This window comes from Trachurus japonicus, chromosome 9 (genome assembly GCF_045865225.1).
Source record: "Trachurus japonicus isolate A0001 chromosome 9, Traja_1.0".
NCBI lineage: Eukaryota > Metazoa > Chordata > Actinopteri > Carangiformes > Carangidae > Trachurus > Trachurus japonicus.
This window is the reverse complement of record NC_140915.1, coordinates 5,727,676-5,749,467: the sequence shown is the minus strand read 5'-3', so window position 1 is coordinate 5,749,467 and position 21,792 is coordinate 5,727,676. Positions and strand designations below refer to the sequence as shown.

General features: G+C 40.8%; 2 protein-coding genes across 4 annotated transcripts; both read left to right on the top strand.

Annotated features, from left to right (window-relative positions):
• Positions 1 to 120: 120 nt before the first annotated feature.
• LOC146980795 (uncharacterized) lies at positions 121 to 10,655 on the top strand. 3 transcript variants are annotated; one of them, XM_085785778.1, is made up of 9 exons: positions 121 to 216; positions 928 to 969; positions 1,762 to 1,818; positions 2,310 to 2,351; positions 4,011 to 4,067; positions 4,429 to 5,046; positions 5,159 to 5,221; positions 6,605 to 7,741; positions 8,110 to 10,655. In XM_085785778.1, the coding sequence occupies exons 2-9, from the start codon at positions 951 to 953 to the stop codon at positions 9,780 to 9,782; spliced, it is 3,666 nt and encodes a 1,221-aa protein (XP_085641904.1). In that variant the 5' UTR covers positions 121 to 216; positions 928 to 950; the 3' UTR covers positions 9,783 to 10,655. The 3 variants fall into 3 exon arrangements, with proteins under 3 accessions (XP_085641904.1, XP_085641905.1, XP_085641906.1); XM_085785779.1 differs by lacking the exons at positions 1,762 to 1,818; positions 2,310 to 2,351 and having other exon boundaries at positions 132 to 216; XM_085785780.1 differs by lacking the exons at positions 2,310 to 2,351; positions 4,011 to 4,067 and having other exon boundaries at positions 132 to 216.
• A 6,500-nt stretch (positions 10,656 to 17,155) lies between these two features.
• Positions 17,156 to 20,073, top strand: LOC146980794 (GTPase IMAP family member 5-like). Its single transcript, XM_085785784.1, has 2 exons — positions 17,156 to 17,283; positions 18,899 to 20,073. Exons 1-2 carry the CDS (start codon positions 17,211 to 17,213, stop codon positions 19,441 to 19,443), a joined length of 618 nt encoding a protein of 205 aa, XP_085641910.1. The 5' UTR covers positions 17,156 to 17,210; the 3' UTR covers positions 19,444 to 20,073.
• Positions 20,074 to 21,792: the final 1,719 nt, after the last annotated feature.

Genomic DNA, 21,792 nt, shown 5'->3' with positions numbered 1-21,792 from the left:
ATATGTTCATGTCACATTTTACTATCGGATTCATGAATATAAAGTGGTAAACAGACATCAGTGACCGTGTGAACCGTGTGCAGCGGGAGGGAGGAGGGAATCCCGAGCAGCCCCCCTAATAATCGAGTAGCGCACTTTGGTCGCACTGAGCACCATAGACGGTTCTGTTAAAGGTCAACGGAGAACGAGTCGCCAGCCTGTGTCCGTGCGTGTAAAGTAAGTTTTACTTTGTGTATGATACTTAAAGCGGGATTCTTACAAATATGAGACTGTTCATGTTCGTGATTAATGTTCTAGGAGCCAAAGTTTGTTTATATTAAATATATTCCAATACACTGATTAAATATGTTCTCAGTGTAATACTGTTGTGTATGTGTGCTGCATACCACCGGTGGTTTTGATATTTAATAACAGCTGCAGTGGTCAACATGTTCTACATTGTAATGCTGTGGTCTGCAGCGCCCTCATGCGACCACTGCAGAGTACTGCTTCTGACTGCAGAGGGCAATCTCTGTATTTCTCTATTTTTTCTATGGTATTTCTCTATTGCATAACTTACCAGTCCACGTGACTCTATTTCTGTTGTGTCTCATTTTGTTTATAAGTAAACCACAACAACTTTATACAATGTGCGGAATCAATAAAGAAGATTCACTCTAAGGCCAGACTTTGTACACTGACATTATAATAGGCCTATACTAACTAACTGAACATTTGGAGAGAGTGAGAAAAGAACATCTGATGTTGACAAACATTAATTAAACAAGAAGGAAAACAGACAGATAAGTTACAGTAGCTACACTGTAGTGTCAACAACATCAACATCAGTGTTCTCCTGTTGGTTTGACTTCAGTTATTGATCCAGTTCATGACACACTGAAGTAGAATTATTAATAACAAGATCATGTTTTATTTTTATTCCCCCAGATCTCCAGTTCACAAGCAACATCATGGAAGATAAAGTATCTGGTGAGTTCAAGTTCAAACATGATATCTTCAAATAATTGTCAGGGTTGGGGATTTTATTTAAAAAACCAAACGTAAAACACAGGAATCCAAAGTCCAAACGAAGGAAAAAACACAAAGTATCAACTGAAAGGTCGACATCAAGGTGGAACAACACATGGAACAGGACAGCACGGTGACGATGACGAATGAACCAACAAGAGAAAGGGAAACACAGAGGTTATATACACGAGGAAACGAGACACAGGTGGTGCAGTTAGACACAGGTGAGACACATGAGGTAGTCAAACAGGAGGGAGAACACAGGAAGACAAGACAGGAACTTCAAAATAAAACAGGAAGCAACTCAACACAAAGAAACAGACACCAAGACCAGACACAGACGGATGGCCTGTCCCATTTCTCCACACTTGGCTCAGTGCGCTTGGTTACGCACACACTTGGTGATGTTTTGCCGGCAGAACGTATACTGTATTTGCATATAGTGTGCAGCATGGATTAAGTGGCCAAGCGTGTGGGGGGATATTTAAAAGCAATCGGGACAAATTGACGTGCACTAGCACAACTACAACACAAACACACACACACACACACACACACACACACACAGCACAGCAACAGTTTTAATAGCGCTGCTGGATCACAGTCTCATCCTAAAGTGTCTCTTTGCGCAAGATTCAAATCATAAATGTGTAAGCCCAACTCTTAAGTAAATAAAACAAACAAGAAAAAAATAAATCTGCACATTTATTCATTGTCTTTATGAGTGACTTTGTACCTCTGTCTGTTTTACAGTCACAGATCACCAGCCCATGAAGCGCAGCTCGAGCTATGACTTTCTGCCACCTTACAGTGAGTTTGTTCAACTCCTCTTACAGCATCTGCTCTGTTTGTTGAATTATTTTACCATCTATAGTGTAGAAACTAAAATAATATCACACTCTGCTTCACTGATGCTGTTGTGTTTAACTGCTGAATGATTGTTTTAGTATCCTCCATTTCCTCTCATTTTGTTTATTTGTATACTACAAGAAGACCACAACAACTTTATACAATGTGTTGATCAAAAAAGAAGATTCACTCTAAGGCCAGACTTTGTACACTGGCATGTAGACGTGTAATATATTAACTAACTGAACATATGGAGAGAGTGAGAAAAGAACATCTGATGTTGACAAACATTAATTAAACAAGAAGGAAAACAGACAGATAAGTTACAGTAGCTACTGTAGTGTCAACAACATCAGTTCAGTGTTGGTTTGACTTCAGTTATTAATCCAGTTCATGTCACACTGAAGTAGAATTATTAATAACAAGATCATGTTTTATTTTTATTCCCCCAGATCTCCAGTTCACAAGCAACACCATGGAACATAAATTATCTGGTGAGTTCAAGCTCAAACATGATATCTTCAAATAATTGTCAGGGTTGGGGATTTTATTTTTAAAAAACCAAACGTAAAACACAGGAATCCAAAGTCCAAACCGAAGGAAAAAACACAAAGTATCAACTAAAAGGTCGACATCAAAGTTTCAAAGGAAAAAAGTACAACCCGAAAATAGAAAACCAATGACTCACAGGGAACGTGGAACAACACATGGAACAGGACAGCACGGTGACGATGACGAATGAACCAACAAGAGAAAGGGAAACACAGAGGTTATATACACGAGGAAACGAGACACAGGTGGTGCAGTTAGACACAGGTGAGACACATGAGGTAGTCAAACAGGAGGGAGAACACAGGAAGACAAGACAGGAACTTCAAAATAAAACAGGAAGCAACTCAACACAAAGAAACAGACACCAAGACCAGACACAGACGGATGGCCTGTCCCATTCCTCCACACTTGGCTCAGTGCGCTTGGTTACGCACACACTTGGTGATGTTTTGCCGGCGGGACGTATATTTGCATATAGTGTGCAAGCATGGATTAAGTGGCCAAGCGTGTGGGGGGATATTTAAAAGCAATCGGGACAAATTGACGTGCACTAGCACAACTACGACACACACACACACACAGCACAGCAACAGTTTTAATAGCGCTGCTGGATCACAGTCTCATCCTAAAGTGTCTCTTTGCGCAAGATTCAAATCATAAATGTGTAAGCCCAACTCTTAAGTAAATAAAACAAACAAGAAAAAAATAAAATAAAAACATGAACAGAGCATGATGAATATAAAATACGACATTAAAACAATCATAATTATATGATAGAAAGTTAATTTCATTTTATTGAAATCACATTTCCTAAACGTGGCTTGTGGCTCCCGGTGACGGCGGACTTCACCGTGGTGCATTGTGGGATTTATACTTGGCCAAATACCGCTCGGATGCGGTCTTACCTTAAGTGTGGGTAAAGTGCAAATCAAGCGCGCTGCACTTTCGGTCGTTGGAGAAACGGGACACACTTACGCACTCACACTAGGCCCATGAACGCGCACGCCAAGTGCCCAAGTGTGTAAGTGTGATCGAGTGTGCATATTGGGACAGGCTGACAGACCATCACAGTACCCCCCCCCCCCCCCCTCAAGGGCTGGCTTCCAGACAGCCCCAATGACACTGACCAGGGTGGGCGGAGGGGGTCCGAAGGAGGGAACTAGGGGCAAGGCCAGGGGACATGACGGGTAGAGCAGGGGAACGGGGCTCTGGAGGGCGGCCAGGGGGGCGAGCCGAGGGGTGTAGGGATTCTGGGGGGGAGGCCCAGAGGCCAAGCAGAGTCTGGGGGACGGCCCGGAGGCTGGGCAAAACAGCACGGAGAGTCTGGGGGGTCGGGCCAGGGGCCAGGCAGGAGGGCGACGCCGCTTTTTTTTTTATCATGTGGTCTTTATTGAAAGTAGTTCAGTAAGCATAAATGATCATCCATGTATGTAAGTACATGGATGTATGTAAGTGTATCTCTAAGTGTATATCTCCCCAATATTTTCCTCATTCAGCAGTTAGTCTCCCTTTCGCTAATGTCTCCACCTCATACAGTTACCTCATCTGCACATTTATTCATTGTCTTTATGAGTGACTTTGTACCTCTGTCTGTTTTACAGTCACAGATCACCAGCCCATGAAGCGCAGCTCGAGCTATGACTTTCTGCCACCTTCCAGTGAGTTTGTTCAACTCCTCTTACAGCATCTGCTCTGTTTGTTGAATTATTTTACCATCTATAGTGTAGAAACTAAAATAATATCACACTCTGCTTCACTGATGCTGTTGTGTTTAACTGCTGAATGATTGTTTTAGTATCCTCCATTTTAAAGAGAACACAACAATGCTAGCTGCAAAAGGACACCTGTTCATTTTGGAATTTACTGAATGAAATTTATATAATTCGAATGCATTAAAATGCATGTTAAATTATTTTTTATCAAATGAGATGATGATAAAGAAGACAAAGTCTGAGCCATAACAAATACATTAATAGACACAACACTGAACATATTCTTGCTGATTGTTTTTCTCCTCAGTGTCAGAGCTGAGGGTTGTTCTGCTGGGGAACAGCTGGTCTGAGAGGAGTTCAGTGGGGAACTTCATACTGGGAGAGACCAAGTTCAACACTAAAGAAGAACCAGACTGTGGTCAGAGAGAAAGTGGACAGTGGAAGGAGAAACAAATAGTCCTCATCAACAGTCCAGATCTGCTGCTTCCAAACATCTCTGAAGACAAACTGACAGAGTTTATAAAGGACTGTGTGAGTCTCTCTGATCCTGGACCTCATGTGTTCCTGCTGGTTCTGAAGCCTGAAGACTTCACTGAGGAACACAACCTGAGGCTCTGCAGAGTCATGACACTCGTCAGTGATCAATCATTTGATCGTTCACTGATACTGATATCAACATCCAGAGAGGAGAGTTCAGGTGAAAACTACATGAACCATCCAGCATTAAAACACATGATCAGCATCTGTAGAAACAGATACTTGAAGCAGGAGAACCTGGACCGTACAGAGCTGTTAACACGACTGGGTCAAATTGCACATGTTTGCCATGAAAGATTTGACGATGCAGCAACTACTCCACCAGATCATCAACTAAGGCCGAAACAAAAAGAAACAAACATTATTATGAGTGCTGTTGAAGCTGCTGGTAAGTGAAACAATTCCAAAAAGAAAACAAAATATCTCCCTCTAACACACATACACTGTTTTTATTGATTTAGAACACAGAGCTACAAATCAATGCTGTCATCTATTCACAGGCCTGACTGCAGGTCCACAAAAGACTGAACAACTCTCACACTTGGGGAAAAACATTGTGTCCAGTAAGTACAGTCATCATCAATGCAAATCTTTTTTTTTTGCTAATAATGATTCAGTGTCATCCCACAATCTTTTAAATTGAAAAGCAGTAAAATATGATTTACAACATGAACAGCAGTGAGGCTTATAACTTACTGCTCTGAACCCTCACATGAATATGCTATATGTTCATACTGTATGAAGACTGGTGCTTGTCCAGGACTGAGGCCCGTTGACCCTTTTTGTTGCTATTTTGTTCTTTTCTGTTGCACTCTTGAAGACCCCCTTTTGTGTTCTCCATGGTAAAAAAAAAAAACAACCTTTTTGTTCACTACATTTTACCTGTCTATATTTGCAGGCCTGCCATCTTTTGTTCCTGCATTGTTGGACCAGGTCCTGGTACTTTGTGGCTTTTCTCTCTGAGGCCTCAACACATCCATCTTCCCAAGGGACCGTCAGTTCGATCAGGATGATCTTCTTTCTTGGTCTTCTTGGAAGATGATGGTCTTTCCCCCTCCCTAATGAACTGAATAAATGGTGTCAGTCTTGCATGGACTTGACGCTTTTTCCATCTCTCCTGCTCCAAGATGTTGGCCAGTGCTCTGAGGACCTTATCGTGGCGCCAGCGGTACTGGCTAAGAGCAGTCTTGCACCCAGCCAGGATGTGCGCTATTGTTCCTCTTTCTCCACATAGCCTGCACAGTGGGTCCTCCCTCATTCCCCACCTGTGCAGGTTTGTTGGTGTTGGAAGAGTGTCATACACTGAATGGAGCAGGAAAGAGATGCAGAAAGGCTCCAGTCTCCAGAGTTCAGGCCAGGTGATCTTCCACTTAGGCAGGTCCCAATTCGTCCGGGCTCCTTATGATCCAAGTTCCACAGCCCTGGCCCTTCTAGCTTCCCCCTCGAGCTGCTGGACCTCGGCTTGTTGGAAGTGGGTGGAGCTGAGTCCCTGCCGCCCCAAGCACTGGTTCTTGATGATGTCCTTCAACTTCAGCAGGCTTTCTGCCTGTGCAACTGATGTGTCTGTTTGAATGTTCTGTTCTCCCTGATGTTTGGTTTCTATTGTTGTCCTATTGTCCTTTTCCTTCACTACACTTAACCTGCCTGAATCTGTATCTGGGTCTGCACTCCTTGTGTAACGGATGTGCACTCACTCCACCCATAAAGGACGTGCTAACTGGTTGTCAACCTGTTGGCAAAGCGGTTAGCATCGTCGTCTGCCATGCAGGAGATTAGGGTTCAAACACCACCTAGGACAGGTCGTGACAAACACAATGCAGAGGCCAGATATGACATCAGCTACACTTGCATCCTTAAGATCATACCATTTTGTGCTGTCTTGGGGGGTGATACTGTAGATTGCCTGTCTGTGCACTGAATCTATATTTGTCTCTGTTGTGTTTCAGCGTCTGGTCTCAGGATTGCTCTGCTGGGGAAAAGTGAAGACAAAAAGACAAAACTTGGGAACTTCATCATCAGGGACCAAGTTTTTCATGAAAAAAAGTCACCATCCAGACAATGTGTAGCCTCCCATGGAGAGTGGAGAGGAAACCCAGTAACATTGGTGAAAACTCCAGACATGTTCAGTCTGACTGTGGAAGCACTGATAGAGGAGATGAAGAAGTGTGTGACTCTTTGTTCTCCTGGACCAAATGTTCTGTTGCTGTTGGTGAAGCCTTCTGAGTTCACCGAGAAGAACAGAAAAACTCTGAAGTTCATCCTGAGTTTGTTTGGTCAAGATGCTTTTAAACATTCAATGGTCGTCCTAACACATGAGATTACTGAAATGACTGTCACTCTTAATGAACTCCTTCAAAACTGTAGAAGAAGACACTACAGGATGTCAGAAGACAACTATGAATCCTTGATGAAGAAGATTGAAGAAACATCAAATGAAAGTGACCAAATGAAACCAGCTCTAAACCTGGTTCTGTGTGGGAGGAGAGGAGCAGGGAAGACTTCAGCAGCTGAGGCCATTTTAGGTCAGACAGAGCTTCATTCAGTCTCCAACTCATCAGAGTGTGTTAAACATCAGGGAGAGGTGTGTGGACGTCAGGTTTCCCTGGTGGAGCTTCCTGCCTTGTATGGAAAACCTCAGGAGGAAGTGATGGAGGAATCACTCAGGTGTATCTCCCTCTGTGATCCTGAGGGCGTCCATGGCTTCATCCTGGTCCTACCTGTGGGTCCCCTCACTGATGAAGATAAAGGAGAGTTAAAGACCATCCAGAACACATTCAGCTGTAGAGTCAATGACTTCACCATTATCATGTTCACTGTGGAGTCAGATCCTAAAGCTCCAGCTGTTGTTAACTTTGTAAAAGAAACCAAGGACATCCAGGAGCTCTGTCAGAGCTGTGGAGGAAGATCTGTTGTTGTCAACATCAAGGACAAGCAGCAGATCCCTGAGCTGTTGGACACTGTAATGAGAGAAAGGAACGAATCATCCTGCTACACAAGAGAAACATTTGCACATGCACAGATAAAAAAGATCATGAAACTACAGTATGAGCTCAAAGAGCTGAAGACACAGAACAAGGGCAGCTGTAAGTACTGTACATTAAAAATAATAATAATAATTCAAATGTTCATATTATTTCTGTTTTCATTTACTATCAACCGGATCAATCAAATCGAAGAATACTTTATTAATCCCTGTAGGGAAATTCAGGTGTCTTGCTCACCCAGGCACAGTGCAAACACAGTACAGTACAATAACAGGACAATAAACAAAAAACAGAGGAGAAAGTACAGTACAAGGCCAGCATAGTGTGCAATATAAAAGCAGGATAAAATATAGGTATCTACTGTATGAAGATACTGTATGACATCACATTAAAAATCTGAGTTTATTTAGCATTAAAATGCTGGAACAATGTAACATGAGGTAACTCCACCTGTTTTCCTTTCACAGGTGATGAAGAAACTCCGAGTCCAGACTGTCTCAGGATTGTGTTATTAGGAAAGACGGGCTGTGGAAAGAGCTCTTCAGGAAACACCATACTGGGAAGAAAAGAGTTTAAAGCTGAATCAAGTCAAACATCAGTCACCAAGTTTTGTCAGAAAGCTCAAGGTGAAGTAGACGGTCGTCCTGTTGTTGTGGTCGACACTCCTGGTCTGTTTGACACGACCTTGTCCCATGAAGAGGTTAATGAGGAGATGGTGAAATGTATCAATCTTCTGGCTCCAGGACCACATGTCTTCCTGATGGTGATTCAGATCGGAAGATTCACACCAGAGGAGAAGGAGACACTGACACTCATCAAGAAAGGATTTGGGAAAAATTCTGATAAGTTCACCATCATTCTTTTCACAAGAGGAGATGACCTGGAAGATGATGAGCGGTCCATTGATGAGTATATTGAAAATAAATGTGATGAATTCTTTAAGAAGCTGATCTCTGACTGTGGAAGAAGATACCATGTGTTTAACAACCGTGACAAACAAAATCACTCACAAGTCAAAGAGTTGATAAAGAAGATCGACACCATGGCAGAGAGAAATGGAAGCAACTGCTTCACTAATGAGATGCTGCAAGAGGCTGAAGCAGCAATACAGAAAGAAATGAAGAAGATCCTGAAGGAAAAGGAGGAAGAGATGAAAAGAGAGAAGGAAGAACTAGAAAGAAAACATGAGAAAGAAAAAGAGGACATGAAAAGAAGAATCGAAGAACAGAAAGCAGAAATTGAACGAGAGAGAAAACAGAAAAACAAAGAACTCAAGAAAATGGAGGAGAAGATAAACAGAGAATGGGAAGAGAAACGAAAAGTGCAAGAAGAGAGAGAGGAAGAAGACAGGAAGAGGATAATAGCTGAAGAAAAACATCGTCAAGATCTGAAAACACAACTTGAACAATTGGACAAACAGATTCAGGTGGAAAAGGATGAAAAGAAAAGTGTGGACAGAAAGCTAGAGCAGAGTAGAGAGGAGCTGAGAAAACAGCAAGATGACTGGGAGAAGGAACAAAAAGATTGGAAGGAAAAACAAAAACAAGAAGATGAACAGAGACGACAAGAAGAACAAAAAAGATTTCAACAACTTCAAGAAAAGTATGAACAGGAAAGAGAAAAATATAAGAGGAAAATAAAAGAGGATGACCTGCTCAGAAGAGAACAGGAAGCAAAAGAGCGAAAAGAAATAGAGAAAAACTATAAAACAAAGCTGGAGACTCTGAAGAAGACGTACGAGGAGGAGGCCAGAAAGAAAGCTGAAGAGTTCAATGAGTTCAAAGACAAATACACCAAAGAACTGGCAGCTGAGAAGGAATCACACAAGGAACAAATGAAAGACAAAGATAGGAAATATGACCTGTTGAAGTCACTTTCAGCCCACAATGAAAAACAACAGAGAGAAAAATATCAGCAAGAAATCAGAGAGTTAGTGAAGAAAATTTCACAAAATAAAAGAAACCTGAGCAAGATCATCAGTTTACTGGATAAACAGGAGAAGGAACTGGAAGTGGAGACAGATGAGAAGGAAATGGAATATCTGCAGAAAAGACATGAAAAACAACTGAGTGATTTGATACAGAAAGTTTTGGATGAAAAACCAAATTGGTGGATTTCTGTCAAGGACTTCTTTTCTTAACTAGTTGTCACACAAGTGCAGCACCTTTTCACAGTTGTTTTTCTCTTCAGTATTTGCCTGGCTTTTATTGGTTGTTGTTGTTGCAACCACTCACCCAGTCTCTGCTCTTTAAAGGGAGCAGCTGGAGGAGAGTGGGTGAGTTGTGTTTTCGTCTCTTTTCAATAGAAACCAGTCAAAGCTATCAGGTGTTTGATGCCTGGTATTATGGGCTGCTGGGACCCTGTTTGTACTGTTGATGAAGTTTGGTGCTGTTCTGAGCATCATTTGTGACTATGAGTGGCTTTTTTGATGGTGGTTGGCTCGTGGCTCCATAGACAGCAGTGTTTTTCTTTCTGGCTGTTTGTGCTGAAGCTGCTACAACTAGAGGAGTTTGTGGTCGGCAAACGGTGTGTTAGATCATGGGATAAACTTAGGCTGGAATATCCCTTTAACAAGCTTGTCCCAACTCCCTGTGGTCAGTCAGACATACCGTTTCTGTAAGACATCCTCAGGAACATCACCAAACTCCGTCCAACTCTTACCCTGGCTGATGCAGAGGAGCTCGTCCACGCCTTTGTCTCCTCCAGGCTGGATTACTGTAATGCACTTCTCATCGGGATCTCGACTGGCAGGAGCATCCAGAGTCTGCAGTACATCCAGAACAGCACCGCCAGGAACCTGACGAGGGTGTGCAGATACAATCACATCACCCCCATCCTCAAATCTCTCCACTGGCTCCCTGTTCCACTCAGAATTGAGTACAAGGTCTCCCTCCTCACCCATCAGTGCGTCTATGGACATGCCCCCCAATACCTCAAGGAACTCCTCACCCCCCAGCCCTCGTCACGCATCCTCCGTTCCGCAACCACAAACCCCCTTCAAGCCCCCAGAACCAAGCTCCACACAGTGGAAATCTGATAACTTTTTCAATAATTTCGCTCTGTAACACTTTGAGGTTGTTTAAATGTAAAGTGCACTACAAATAAAATGTATGCTATTATTATTATACCACCACATGTTACATATTAGAATACTAGAGTACATTTTCTGATTGTGTTGGTGAGTCTGTCTGAAGTCTGCAAGACTCCTACATATGATTTAAGTTGGATGAACAGACTGAGATCTTTGACTTTACAGACAGACACGTCCTTTTTGGACATAAATAACAGTTCTACAAAGTTAATTTGTAAAGGATGACAATATGTTCATGCATGTCTTACCATGGGACCTCTGGTGATTCCCAGTGACCTAATGTCAGCAGTCAGTAGAAAGTCCAGTGGCTGTGATCTGTGAACAGGTATCAATATATGTATGATGGTTGTCATGGTTACAATAAACACATGGACTACTACACCAGCAATGGTGCACCTACCCTCGTCACATCCATCACGATTGTCAAAAAACAGTCATAACTTGGTTGGGTTCAGGAAAAGATGAGTAGGCCTACCGATGAGTTCTTCCATAAAATTAGATAATATTTGTTGCCATGGTTACAGCACCAACATAAACAGCTGGTTTCTAATGGGAATCGAACACCACTGTCCCGTCACTGTCACAACCTGCTCCATATGTGGACTTTGTATTTTTGTACTACGTTGTTGCACTTTTCCCTTAGCGTCTGTAATAATATCACAACCACTAGGTGTTGCTTAGCAACAACAACAGAACTATGGGTCATAATGATGATCACTGTATGACAATCATGTGATCCACATTTATCATTTCAAGGTGTGAATGTTTGAAGTGAATCAATGAACAAAGACTGAAAACATTTTTTGTTTCTTTTCCATTCGGTTAACTTATGTTTACTGTCTCTTTATTTAGTAGCTAATTGTTAAAATATCTGCATAGCCTTTTTTATGTAGGTGGGGCATTTTTGCTGTTATTTGTTAGCACAGTTGAGACAGACAGGAAATAGTGAAAGCAGAGAGAGGGGGAATGACACACAGTAAAGGGCTGCCCGATACGGGATTCAGGACTGTAGCCTCTGCACATGGAGCGCCACACAGCGCCCCCCTAATTTGTTTTTTTATTAGAGGATGATGATGACACTCAGAAATGTAAAACATCTTACATTGTCTGTCATTGATGGATATCAATGTGTTATAGAGTTTGTGGTTTGTTGAATTAAAGTCCAATGTATTTATTTTTATTATTCAGGTATACTTTTTATATCAAAGGACGTTTTCACTAGCCTATATGTGAATTTTTATCGTGGTATTGATACAGTTTAATTTTGGAATTGATTTTCTACAAGATCCAAAGGACTTTACTGGGTCAGAAACTTGAACAAGTGAAAATCAAGAATCACATAAAAACCCATAAATCAGTGTCTGTCTACAATCGACCCACAGACTCTCAGATGATCTTTAATAATTATGTAAAGTGAAATATAATTTCTATGATTGTCATATGATGCTGCCCACGTCTTATTATTTTTTGTTGTTTTGTTATTTTTAATTACAAATATTCAGCTGTTACAGTACAACGTATTTCTGTCTGAACACTAAGAAGGAAGCCACACAGTAAGCATCAGAAGAGTAAAACTCAAATAAACCTGTTTTCTAACAGACATGAGCATGTGAAACAGCCAGACTCAATGTTTCTTATACGTTTTGTACGATATATAGGATTTAAAATGCACAGGGGAAAGAATGAAATAGTAAAACAAGTTAATAAACACAGGAGCAATTTACTGAGTCATTGTCATATTGGCATCTTCCGCCCTCCATATTGCAGCATTTTATCCCACTGAAAGACTTTACTTTCACTTCGCCACAGAGTCCTGCAGCAGCAAGTTCGGGTAAGTGAACTCTACTAAAACCATATCGAGGATAAAATAAAAGAAATCAAAATCAATAAAGTAAATAGATATGATAATAATATAGTAGGCTAGTAATAGATATGGAGAGAATAATGTATGCATTACTAGATTTAAAACAAATCGCAGATTGTCCTGTTTCCTCCAGATGAGGTTTACAGATAATAATTTTTTATGAACTGATGTGAAAACAATGATCGGTGTAGACAGAGTGAAGCTTCACAGTAAAACATGTTGCAGCTGGATGTGTTGGTTTGAGGAATACGCCCGTCACGGGGACACGCACTCTGATCTGAGATAACAGACACCGTCACTAAGATGATTTCTGCGACTTGAAAAAACAACACAACGTTCATCATCGTCGATTTTTATAAACGACACGACAGATCTACAAGGTGTGCACGAGCTCCATCCTCTTTTTCCACCCGCGGATATTTTTACACACAACAACTAAGCTTTTTTGTCCCATATTTAATCCAATAAGGTGCGCTAATACCTGCGTGGCGAAAGATTCTCGGTGGTAAGTGAAAACAACGTTAGACATGATGGGATGGACAGAGATCAGTGTGATTATGTTTCTGGGTAATAACTGGGCTTGTGTCTTGGCTGAGTGAAGCACGCGACCAAGTAGATCTCGCCCCTGAGGCCGTGCCTGTCACCGCGTGCAGTACCACCACCAAACATGTGGTGGTGGAGAGATTTTTTTTTAAAAAGAAAATATTTTGACAAACATTAATCAAATATAAAACAAGAGGGGAAAAGATAAATAACTTAACAAAATAAAATAAAATGTACAGAATCAATTTAGTAAGTAGGCTAAATTAAACGAGCAGACATTAGACACATTGCATTATACATTAAACTATTAGACCTGTAACAAGAGAAAGCTGTGAATGTATTCACATCATCAGAGAAGAGCAGTTTCTCACATGGCTATAAACAGTTTCCTCATCATGATGGAGACTAAATAATGTCCAACACCAAACACACAGAGAAATATTCAATAATAAATTACAGTACGCTGCCGTGTCAACACCATCAGTTCAGTGTTACTGATGAGCAGTTCATGTGACACTGAAGTCAGTCAATCAGGTAATAACAAGATAATGTTTTTTGTTTCTGGTTTTTATTCTCCCAGATCTCCAGTTCACCAACGACATCATGGGATCAGCTGAATCATCTGGTGAGTTCAAGTGCAAACATGATGTTTGTAAATAACATTTCAAGGTGCCACTGGCACAACAAAATACAGCAATGTTTTTTGCATAGAGAATTGTGTAGTTTTCTGTCAAATAAATAACCGATCCATTTTGTTATATGGATACATACTTCTATTGATATTTTGGTTTCAGCTCTTTTTTGAATATTCACTACAACCTTATTCTGACAATTCGTTCAATATTTGAGCAGCATAGAAGTTAAAAACAACTTTGTTAAGTTCTGACAGTGATCAGTGAGCTCTGCAGGGTTTGTATCAGGTCAGAAGATCAGTGATATGCTGAGCTGCTGCACTGTGATGATCTGATGACTGTCCAGCTGTAGTCACTCTGTGATAGGGCGTTTCCTGGTTACCAGGCGCTGTACAGTAATAAATAACACACTCCTATTCATGAAGTCCAAATCCAATGAGTTTTAATTCTGTGAATAGGTTTAAGATCAGTTCCTCCTGTAATTAGCCTACAACAGAACAGATGTTGATGCAGTCTGATGCAGGATCAATACATTTGGTTCAGACAGAGCAGGGAAAGCTGTACCATCATGTTAAAACTATGAAAGTGTTGATGCAGCTTGTGGACACCAGAAGTAATCAAAGGTTTGAAATAGAAAATAGAAAACATGAGCTTGAATGAACCGTTTCTCCATTTTCTGTTTCACTACAGCCCAGCAAAGCCGTCCACCAACTGAGCGTCATTATCATCATTATTACCGACTTAAGTGAAACTGAGCAGCTTCATAAATATCATCTTGCATTTTAACCGGTAGAATCTCAGAGCGGTGTAGGTGGTAGCCTACATACAAACTCACATTTTATTCCATGAGTGTGTGATTGTCAAAACCCCCTCTCTGGCTTTTTCTTGGACATTGTCTTAGTTTTGCACTGAAATCCAAAACTATTCAATCACGTACAGACACACAAATGTTTTAAACTTAACATCTCCCTCAACTGACAAACCCCCTCTCAATTAAAAACAGTTTTTGAATATTTAAAGGCAGTAGATTGTTGTTTGTTTAATATATTATTTGTGCTGTTTAACATTGGACCAGATCAGTGAATTTAAAAAGTTTTTGATTTCAAGAATAGTGGATTTGTGTCATCTCTTATGCAACATGCAGTCGGAGCTCCCGTTTGTGTCATAAACACAGGAATATCAACTCTTGACTTGCTTCAAGTGTACATTTCTTTCCACAGACAACGTCAGGTGGCTACTCAAACATGTGCCGAGAAGTTTTTTTAACTTGAGTTGATATTTCTGTGTTTATGACACAAAAGGGCTTTGAGGGATGTAAACAGCCTAAAAAGCGGAACTTCAATCCGCTCCCATTCATCGCTGCCGTGGCGATGCAGGGACAGACACAACTACCGCAAAACAGGAGCAATTAAACTGAAAATCTTCAGATTCCTTCTTTTAGACCTAAAATGTTAGGAAAGTACACCCCAGAGTTGAATTCGCCTGGAATTGTCCTTTAAAATTTGATATTTTTTTCAAACCAGCTTTGTAGTTAGTAGGCTATATCTGAATTAATCATCCACTGTAGCTCCAGAACAGAAAATATTTGTCATTTCACAAATAATATACTTTTGATACTTTACAAATGTAATTTATATAAAGAAAAAAAAACTGTTTTGGACAATACTGACCCCTGTGGGACGCCACAGACAATGTCCAAGTTTGACAATGAATAGACCAGAGCGGCTTTTTTATGCAAATGAGAGTGACTGATGCATCCTGGGTAATTTAGGGGCAGCACCCGGCATCCCTCCATTGAAAAGTTCAGCCTAACTGGCTTGACAAACTAAGTAACAAAAAGTTGGCTATTAACAGGCTATTTACAGACAACACTTAGCCAAAACCTCCCGGTGATTCCACCAAATACGTGTAGATGTCTTGGTCAGACATTTCTGGCCACTGTGTGGGGTCATTGATCACTGTGGGAGGCTAAAGGAGCATACCGCTAGATTCATTCATTGTAATTTTTCACGATAGCGTGAACGGTGGGTTTCAAAGAGGGTGTCAAAATAATTATGAGACATAGTGCTACAAAAGAAACACAAAATAAAACATTCAAATTGATTGTTAGTTAGTCTACGCTCCATCAAAACACAAAAAGCCACTGAGTGTAATGTAAAAATGCCGGTAGCTGCCCCTAAATTACCCAGAATGCATCGGTCATTCTCATTTGCATAAAAAAGCTGCTCTGGTCTATACTCTGCCAACTTCACAAATTGTTTCTTGTCTAACCAGCAACTTAATGAATTAATGTCTGTCTTTTCTGTTTCACTGCAGCACCATCTCCTCCACCTCCACCATGTAAGTAAAAACAGACCTGCTTCCTACATATCCTCATGTAGTTGAACTTATTGTTGAACTTGTTGTTGAACCTTTTAGTCCAGTTGTGAATGTGTAAGGTGTCACTGTCACCTGTCCAGGCATGACTCAGAAACTCACCCGGTGTACTCTGGACCAGGAGGAATGATTCAGAGAACCAATAGATGGATGTTTTCTTGACACTCATTTCCACTGCACCTGACCTTCATCCTCCACAGCAGAGTGTCACACAAACCACTGAAACTATCAACTGCTTTTTATTCCTGTCTCTACTGAGTAGACACACAGATCCTGATGTGAGGTCTCCAGATGTTGATGCAGATGTAGGACCAGTCCTCACTAGGGTCATGGGGGAGCTGGAATCTATCTCAGCTGACTTAGGGCGAGAAGCGGGGTAAACCCAGTCACAGGGTTAACATACAGTATATAGACAGACAATTACGGTATTCACACCTACCCACAATTTGCACATCTTTGTGGTCAATAAAACATTGCTCCAAAGGAATGCAGTTTAGTATATATTTATTGCAGCACAACAGTCCTAAAAACATCGGAGTCAGTGTATTATATCAATATCAAGTGGTCAGCAGTAAGTAGGACCTTCCGCCCTCACCTCCTCAGTTCATTCATTCATTCACCAGCTGATTTTACTACCTGTTGACGTACCACCACCACGTGACTATAATAATATACAATATGACAACAAACTAAACACTTCTAGCTGGCACCTGCATGAGGTCTTGGCGTAGAATTCTGGAGATTAAAGCAGAAGTAAGCGGAATATTTGTGTTAATCTAAGTCTTAAATAGTTGTATCTTCCGACAGCAATCACTTCTATAGAGTGTTTGGTCTGAAACACGGGTCTGTCAGTCACTCTGCTCTGCTGTAAGCCGAGGAGAAAACTTTCCTTGTATCCTACAACCTTTATCCAATGAGGAGAGAGAACGGCATAAAGGGGCGGTCCTCTCTGTGTGTGCAGCCAAGGGATGCGCGTGAATGTGGTGACGTAGGGACGAGGGCGGGGACTGCTAACAGGAAGTTAGCCAAAACCACCGGATCGCTTACTTCTGCTTTAAATAAATGAATGTTTTCTTCTTTTCTACAGTAACAAACTGGACGAGCAGAAGCAGCCTTGATGTCCTGCCACCCACCAGTGAGTAAAACAAATTATTACAAGGCTCAGTTGATGCTGCACTCTGATTGGTCAATCACTGCATTCAACGGCCTGTTATTTCTGTATAACCCGGTGTCACAGCTCTCCTCTTGGTGGCAACGCGAGTCCGCGACACAAACGTAAACCGTAAAACCGCAATCTCTTGTTTATGACTGATAAGACTACACAAATACACACATCGAAACAATTATAAAATAATTAATCGATCCACTGATTAATTATCAAAGGCTTTGTTGAAAACAAATGCACAGGACTGGGAGGAGGGTGAGCAAAACAGCGGAGAAGTGACCGGACTTGCAGATGCGCTAAATGATGTAATTCATAAATCAATAAAAGTCGTATTATGATCAATATTATATTTTAAATTAATTATTTAAAGCCCCTGTACAGACTTTTCATTTAGTGTTGATTTTGGCGGCTTCTGTGGACAAAAGCGGTGGTGTTGAATGAATTAATGAAAATTTGTTTATTTCGGTCAGGTCATTCAAAATTAAAAGTCCAACAGAAAACATCAGTTCAACTAGAAAAAAGCCAAACCGAAGAGGCATAGGCTGAAGCTATCGCTTATTTTCGCCTACCCTTCTTACATGATCAACTTATCACATCATTCAAAACATCAAACAGAAAATCATATCGTTTTGCACAGAATCCCAAACATAATTCCATAATAGTGTCAGCTACTTCAACCGCATCTCTCATATTTTTCAAATACCTTATTCTTAAACAAATGTTTGAATTCATAAATTGACTGGCACATCTTCAAATCGTCATCAAGTGCATTCCATATATTTACACCCCTTACAGAAATACATTGATCTTTTATTTTAGTCCTGGGCTTTGTTTTTTCAATCCTACGTTTCCCTCGGAGCTCATATCTACATTCCCTTTTTTTAAACATGTTTACAATTTTACAAGGTAACAAGTGTTTTGCCGGAATGAAGACTGCATTTCCCACTGTCGTGAAGACATTTGTCTGACCAGTGCGTGTAGATTTGTAATATTTGGGACATGCTTTGAAAACTTTTTCTTTTTCAGCAGCTATCTGCAGCGTGCGTAGTAATGTATCTATTCTTATGGTTTCATCAGTGGTCCGACCTGACCATGCCTTCCAAAGGTATAGAATTAGACGACTTAGAAATAGCGTATCTTCACACTGATGGGCTCATTTGTTGTTGTAGGTAACAGAGACACATCAACAGAAAGACTTTTGCGTATCCAGTTAAAAGCTCCGTACCGGGGCTTTAACTCGTAAGCCGTGTAATAAGCAGAGCTTCAGGATGTATGAAACCCCTCCACTTCACATCGGGGTTCCATACATCTTGTCGGGGTTTATTTCTTCTTCACTTCCGGTTTGAGAGGACGCTGGCATAGTATGTCGCCGCTTCTCAGTCTAAATCTTAAATCGCTGTTAATTGTTTCTTGTGACTTTTTGTTCCCTCTTAACCATCACTCTGCTGAGCTACCATGTAAAGACAGTTTACCGACTTGCTCATTGATCCACTGCGGCTGTTATGGTCGGCTCCCCAACCACCTGCTGCTGCTCACCCGAAACCTAAACTAATACTGTTCTTTAATTCTATGATTTTTTCTTCAGTGTCTGAGCTGAGGGTTGTTCTGCTGGGGAACAGCTGGTCTGAGAGGAGTTCAGTGGGGAACTTCATACTGAAAAAGACGGAGTTCAACGCTGAGGAAGAACCAGATCGTTGTCTGAGAGCCAGAGGAGAGTGGAGGGAGAAAGCTATAGTCCTCATCAACACTCCAGATCTGCTGGATCCAAACATCCCCGACCACAAGCTGAGAGAGTTGATAAGGGACTGTGTGAGACTCTCTGGTCCTGGACCTCATGTGTTCCTGCTGGTTCTACAGCCTGAAGACTTCACTGAGGAACAGAGACTGAAGCTCTACAGAGTCATGAGACTCTTCGGTGATCGATCATTTGATCACTCACTGGTTCTGATATCGACACCCAGAGAGGAGAAGCCAGGCTTCATGGAGGAGTTCAGGCAGCATCCACCCTTAAAGGACATGATCGGCAGATGTCGCGACAGACACTTGTGGAGGAAGGGACTTGAATCTCGTGAGCTGTTAAAATGGCTGGGCCAGATTGTGAATGAGAACGATGGAAAACATCTTGAGTGACAGATAAACAAAAGATTGTGCTGACTGGTCAGAGTATATTCCTGTTGTGGCAGGAGAAAGGGGGGCCCGGGCAGGGTTTGAACCCGAGTCTCCTGGGTAAGAATAATACACGCTGACCAATCAACCAAAGGGATATCTCTGTGGCAATTGGAGGCATAGTAACAGGACCATCAACTGTCACACTATCTATCAATATTTTATCTATTCTCATCTCAACCAAAATTGAAAGTTCTTTGCTTGAAATGTCTGTGACAATAAACAGAAACCCAGAAGAGGGGCACACAGCAAAGGGCCACACAGGTCAGATTCAAACCTGAGCCTCTGCAGTCAGAGCTGAGTCTTTGAGTCTTGGTCAGGGTGACCAACAAAGCCATCACAGATTTTCTGTAAATCACAGGATGTAAATTCTCTTTATGTTCTGTCATTATTCAAGAATAGTTGCACTAAGAAAGTGGCTCCTGAACTCGCTCCCTTCCTTCATTTGTGACAATGACCATATGTATTTGTAATTGTGCAGAACCGGAAGAATCCCTGAGTTTGTTTGCTTAGTTCAGAATAAATGGTCTGTGCTGTAGGTCATAAAGCTTTATACTTAATCAAATACAGTAGACTCATATTTGCTTTAAATACGCTTAGTGGTACAGCACGTGTGTGTGATTTGAAACCACACAATGAAACACGAAACATATAATAATATGTCTGTGTATCATTAAAAAACAGGGAAAAAAAGCTTTTTTTCAGCAACTAAGTCTATGAGAAGAGTTCTCACAAGTGACTATGGAGCAAAACTGTTAACTCCATTTACTCCATACATTTTTTCAGGAATTTTCAGTCATGAATAAAAAGATACTGATGAGGAAAACATTTTGAAACTACAGGAAAATAATATGTAGCCTATTTAAGAAGGAATATGTGTTTTAAGATTTTTCTATTTTAAATTTAAAATACAACAACAAACCAACAGCAAGTGTTTAAATAAAGGAATAATCAATTTAATTTCCTATAATAACTTCGTTAATAACTATTACGCCTATGGACCCCTTCAGGTTTAGGAGGTGGGGAGTGGCTGTTTCTTATTTTAAATTAAGGCAAGGCAAGGCAATTTTATTTGTATAGCCCGTTTTTACAAACAGTTTGTCTCAAAGGGCTTTACATGGCATCGTAACAACATCCTCTGTCCTTAGACCCTCACATCGACTGAGGAAAAACTCCATGGAAAACCCTTTTAACAGGGAGAAATCGGAGAAACCTCAGGGTGAGCAATAGAGGAGGGATCCCTCACCCAGGACGGACAGATGTGCAATAGATGTTGTTAATTATTGACTATTATTATTGTTAGTAATTTTTCTATTAATAGTATTGTGTTTTTTTATTTTTATATTGTACTTCTATTATTTCTTCACATGTATTGCCTGCCACATCTGTTATTTTATGTAAGAAAAAAGGAAAAATACAATAAAAAAAATCGATTACAAAAAGGAGTGCATAATTAAATCTTGAAATGTGTAACTAAATTCAATGCAGATATAGCCTACAAAAATAAATCAACAATTGTAAAAAGAAAAAAAAAAGCATTTTCATTAGCCTACCAAAAATTATTTCACATTCATTTTTATGTTTCTATTTATTTGGGCATTTCATTATTAATTTGTGTATTTAATCATAATCATAATTAATTTAATATACTCTGCATTTCATGTCCTCCATAGACAAAACGGATTTGAAATGAGTAGCCACGTTTGTGTCGTGTCCAGCTTCTGCTGTTCTGAGATCAGTTATGATGTTTCACGCATGCGCACTTAGTCATACACCAGAAAACTCAACCATCCGCAGCAGCAGCAGGTGATGAATGAGCCAACAATGCTGATTAAAACGCTGATTAATCGTATCTGTGAGAGCTTTAAGGTAAGTTTGAGACTAATTATTGTCACAGGAGCAGTAGAGCAGCTGTATGTCGGGAAGAGACCGGTACGTAGGTTGTTTACGTAGCTGGAAAAAGAGAAAGACCGTTATTAGCTCGTTAGCGGTTAGCAGTTAGCCACGTAGCTAACTGTTGTAGCTAGTTGTTGACTCTTCAAGACACATTTTCCCGCTTCTCCGCTCGGCTTCAACCACACACAGACAATGATTCAGGTAAGATAATCAACAGTGTTCAGCACTGAGGAAGGTAGGCTATAGGTAGGTAAATAATATTATCTTTTATACAACAACACATTTGATTTGTTCACCGTGGGCTCAGAGGATTAATCCTGAAATACTAGTTTAGGCGGGAAGAGGAAAAATAAATGAGTAGTCAAGATGCAGGATAAAGACTGGACAGACACAAAACCATGAGAAAGGAACAGGAGC

Bases quoted from the DNA above. Each gene is read 5' to 3' on its own strand.
- LOC146980795 (XM_085785778.1), top strand. The intron at 4,068-4,428 runs GTGAGTTTGTTC...TTTTCTCCTCAG, and splicing joins TGACTTTCTGCCACCTTCCA to TGTCAGAGCTGAGGGTTGTT. The intron at 7,742-8,109 runs GTAAGTACTGTA...TTCCTTTCACAG, and splicing joins GACACAGAACAAGGGCAGCT to GTGATGAAGAAACTCCGAGT.
- LOC146980794 (XM_085785784.1), top strand. From the start codon at position 17,211: ATGAATGTTTTCTTCTTTTCTACAGTAACAAACTGGACGAGCAGAAGC. The intron at 17,284-18,898 runs GTGAGTAAAACA...TTTTTTCTTCAG, and splicing joins TGATGTCCTGCCACCCACCA to TGTCTGAGCTGAGGGTTGTT.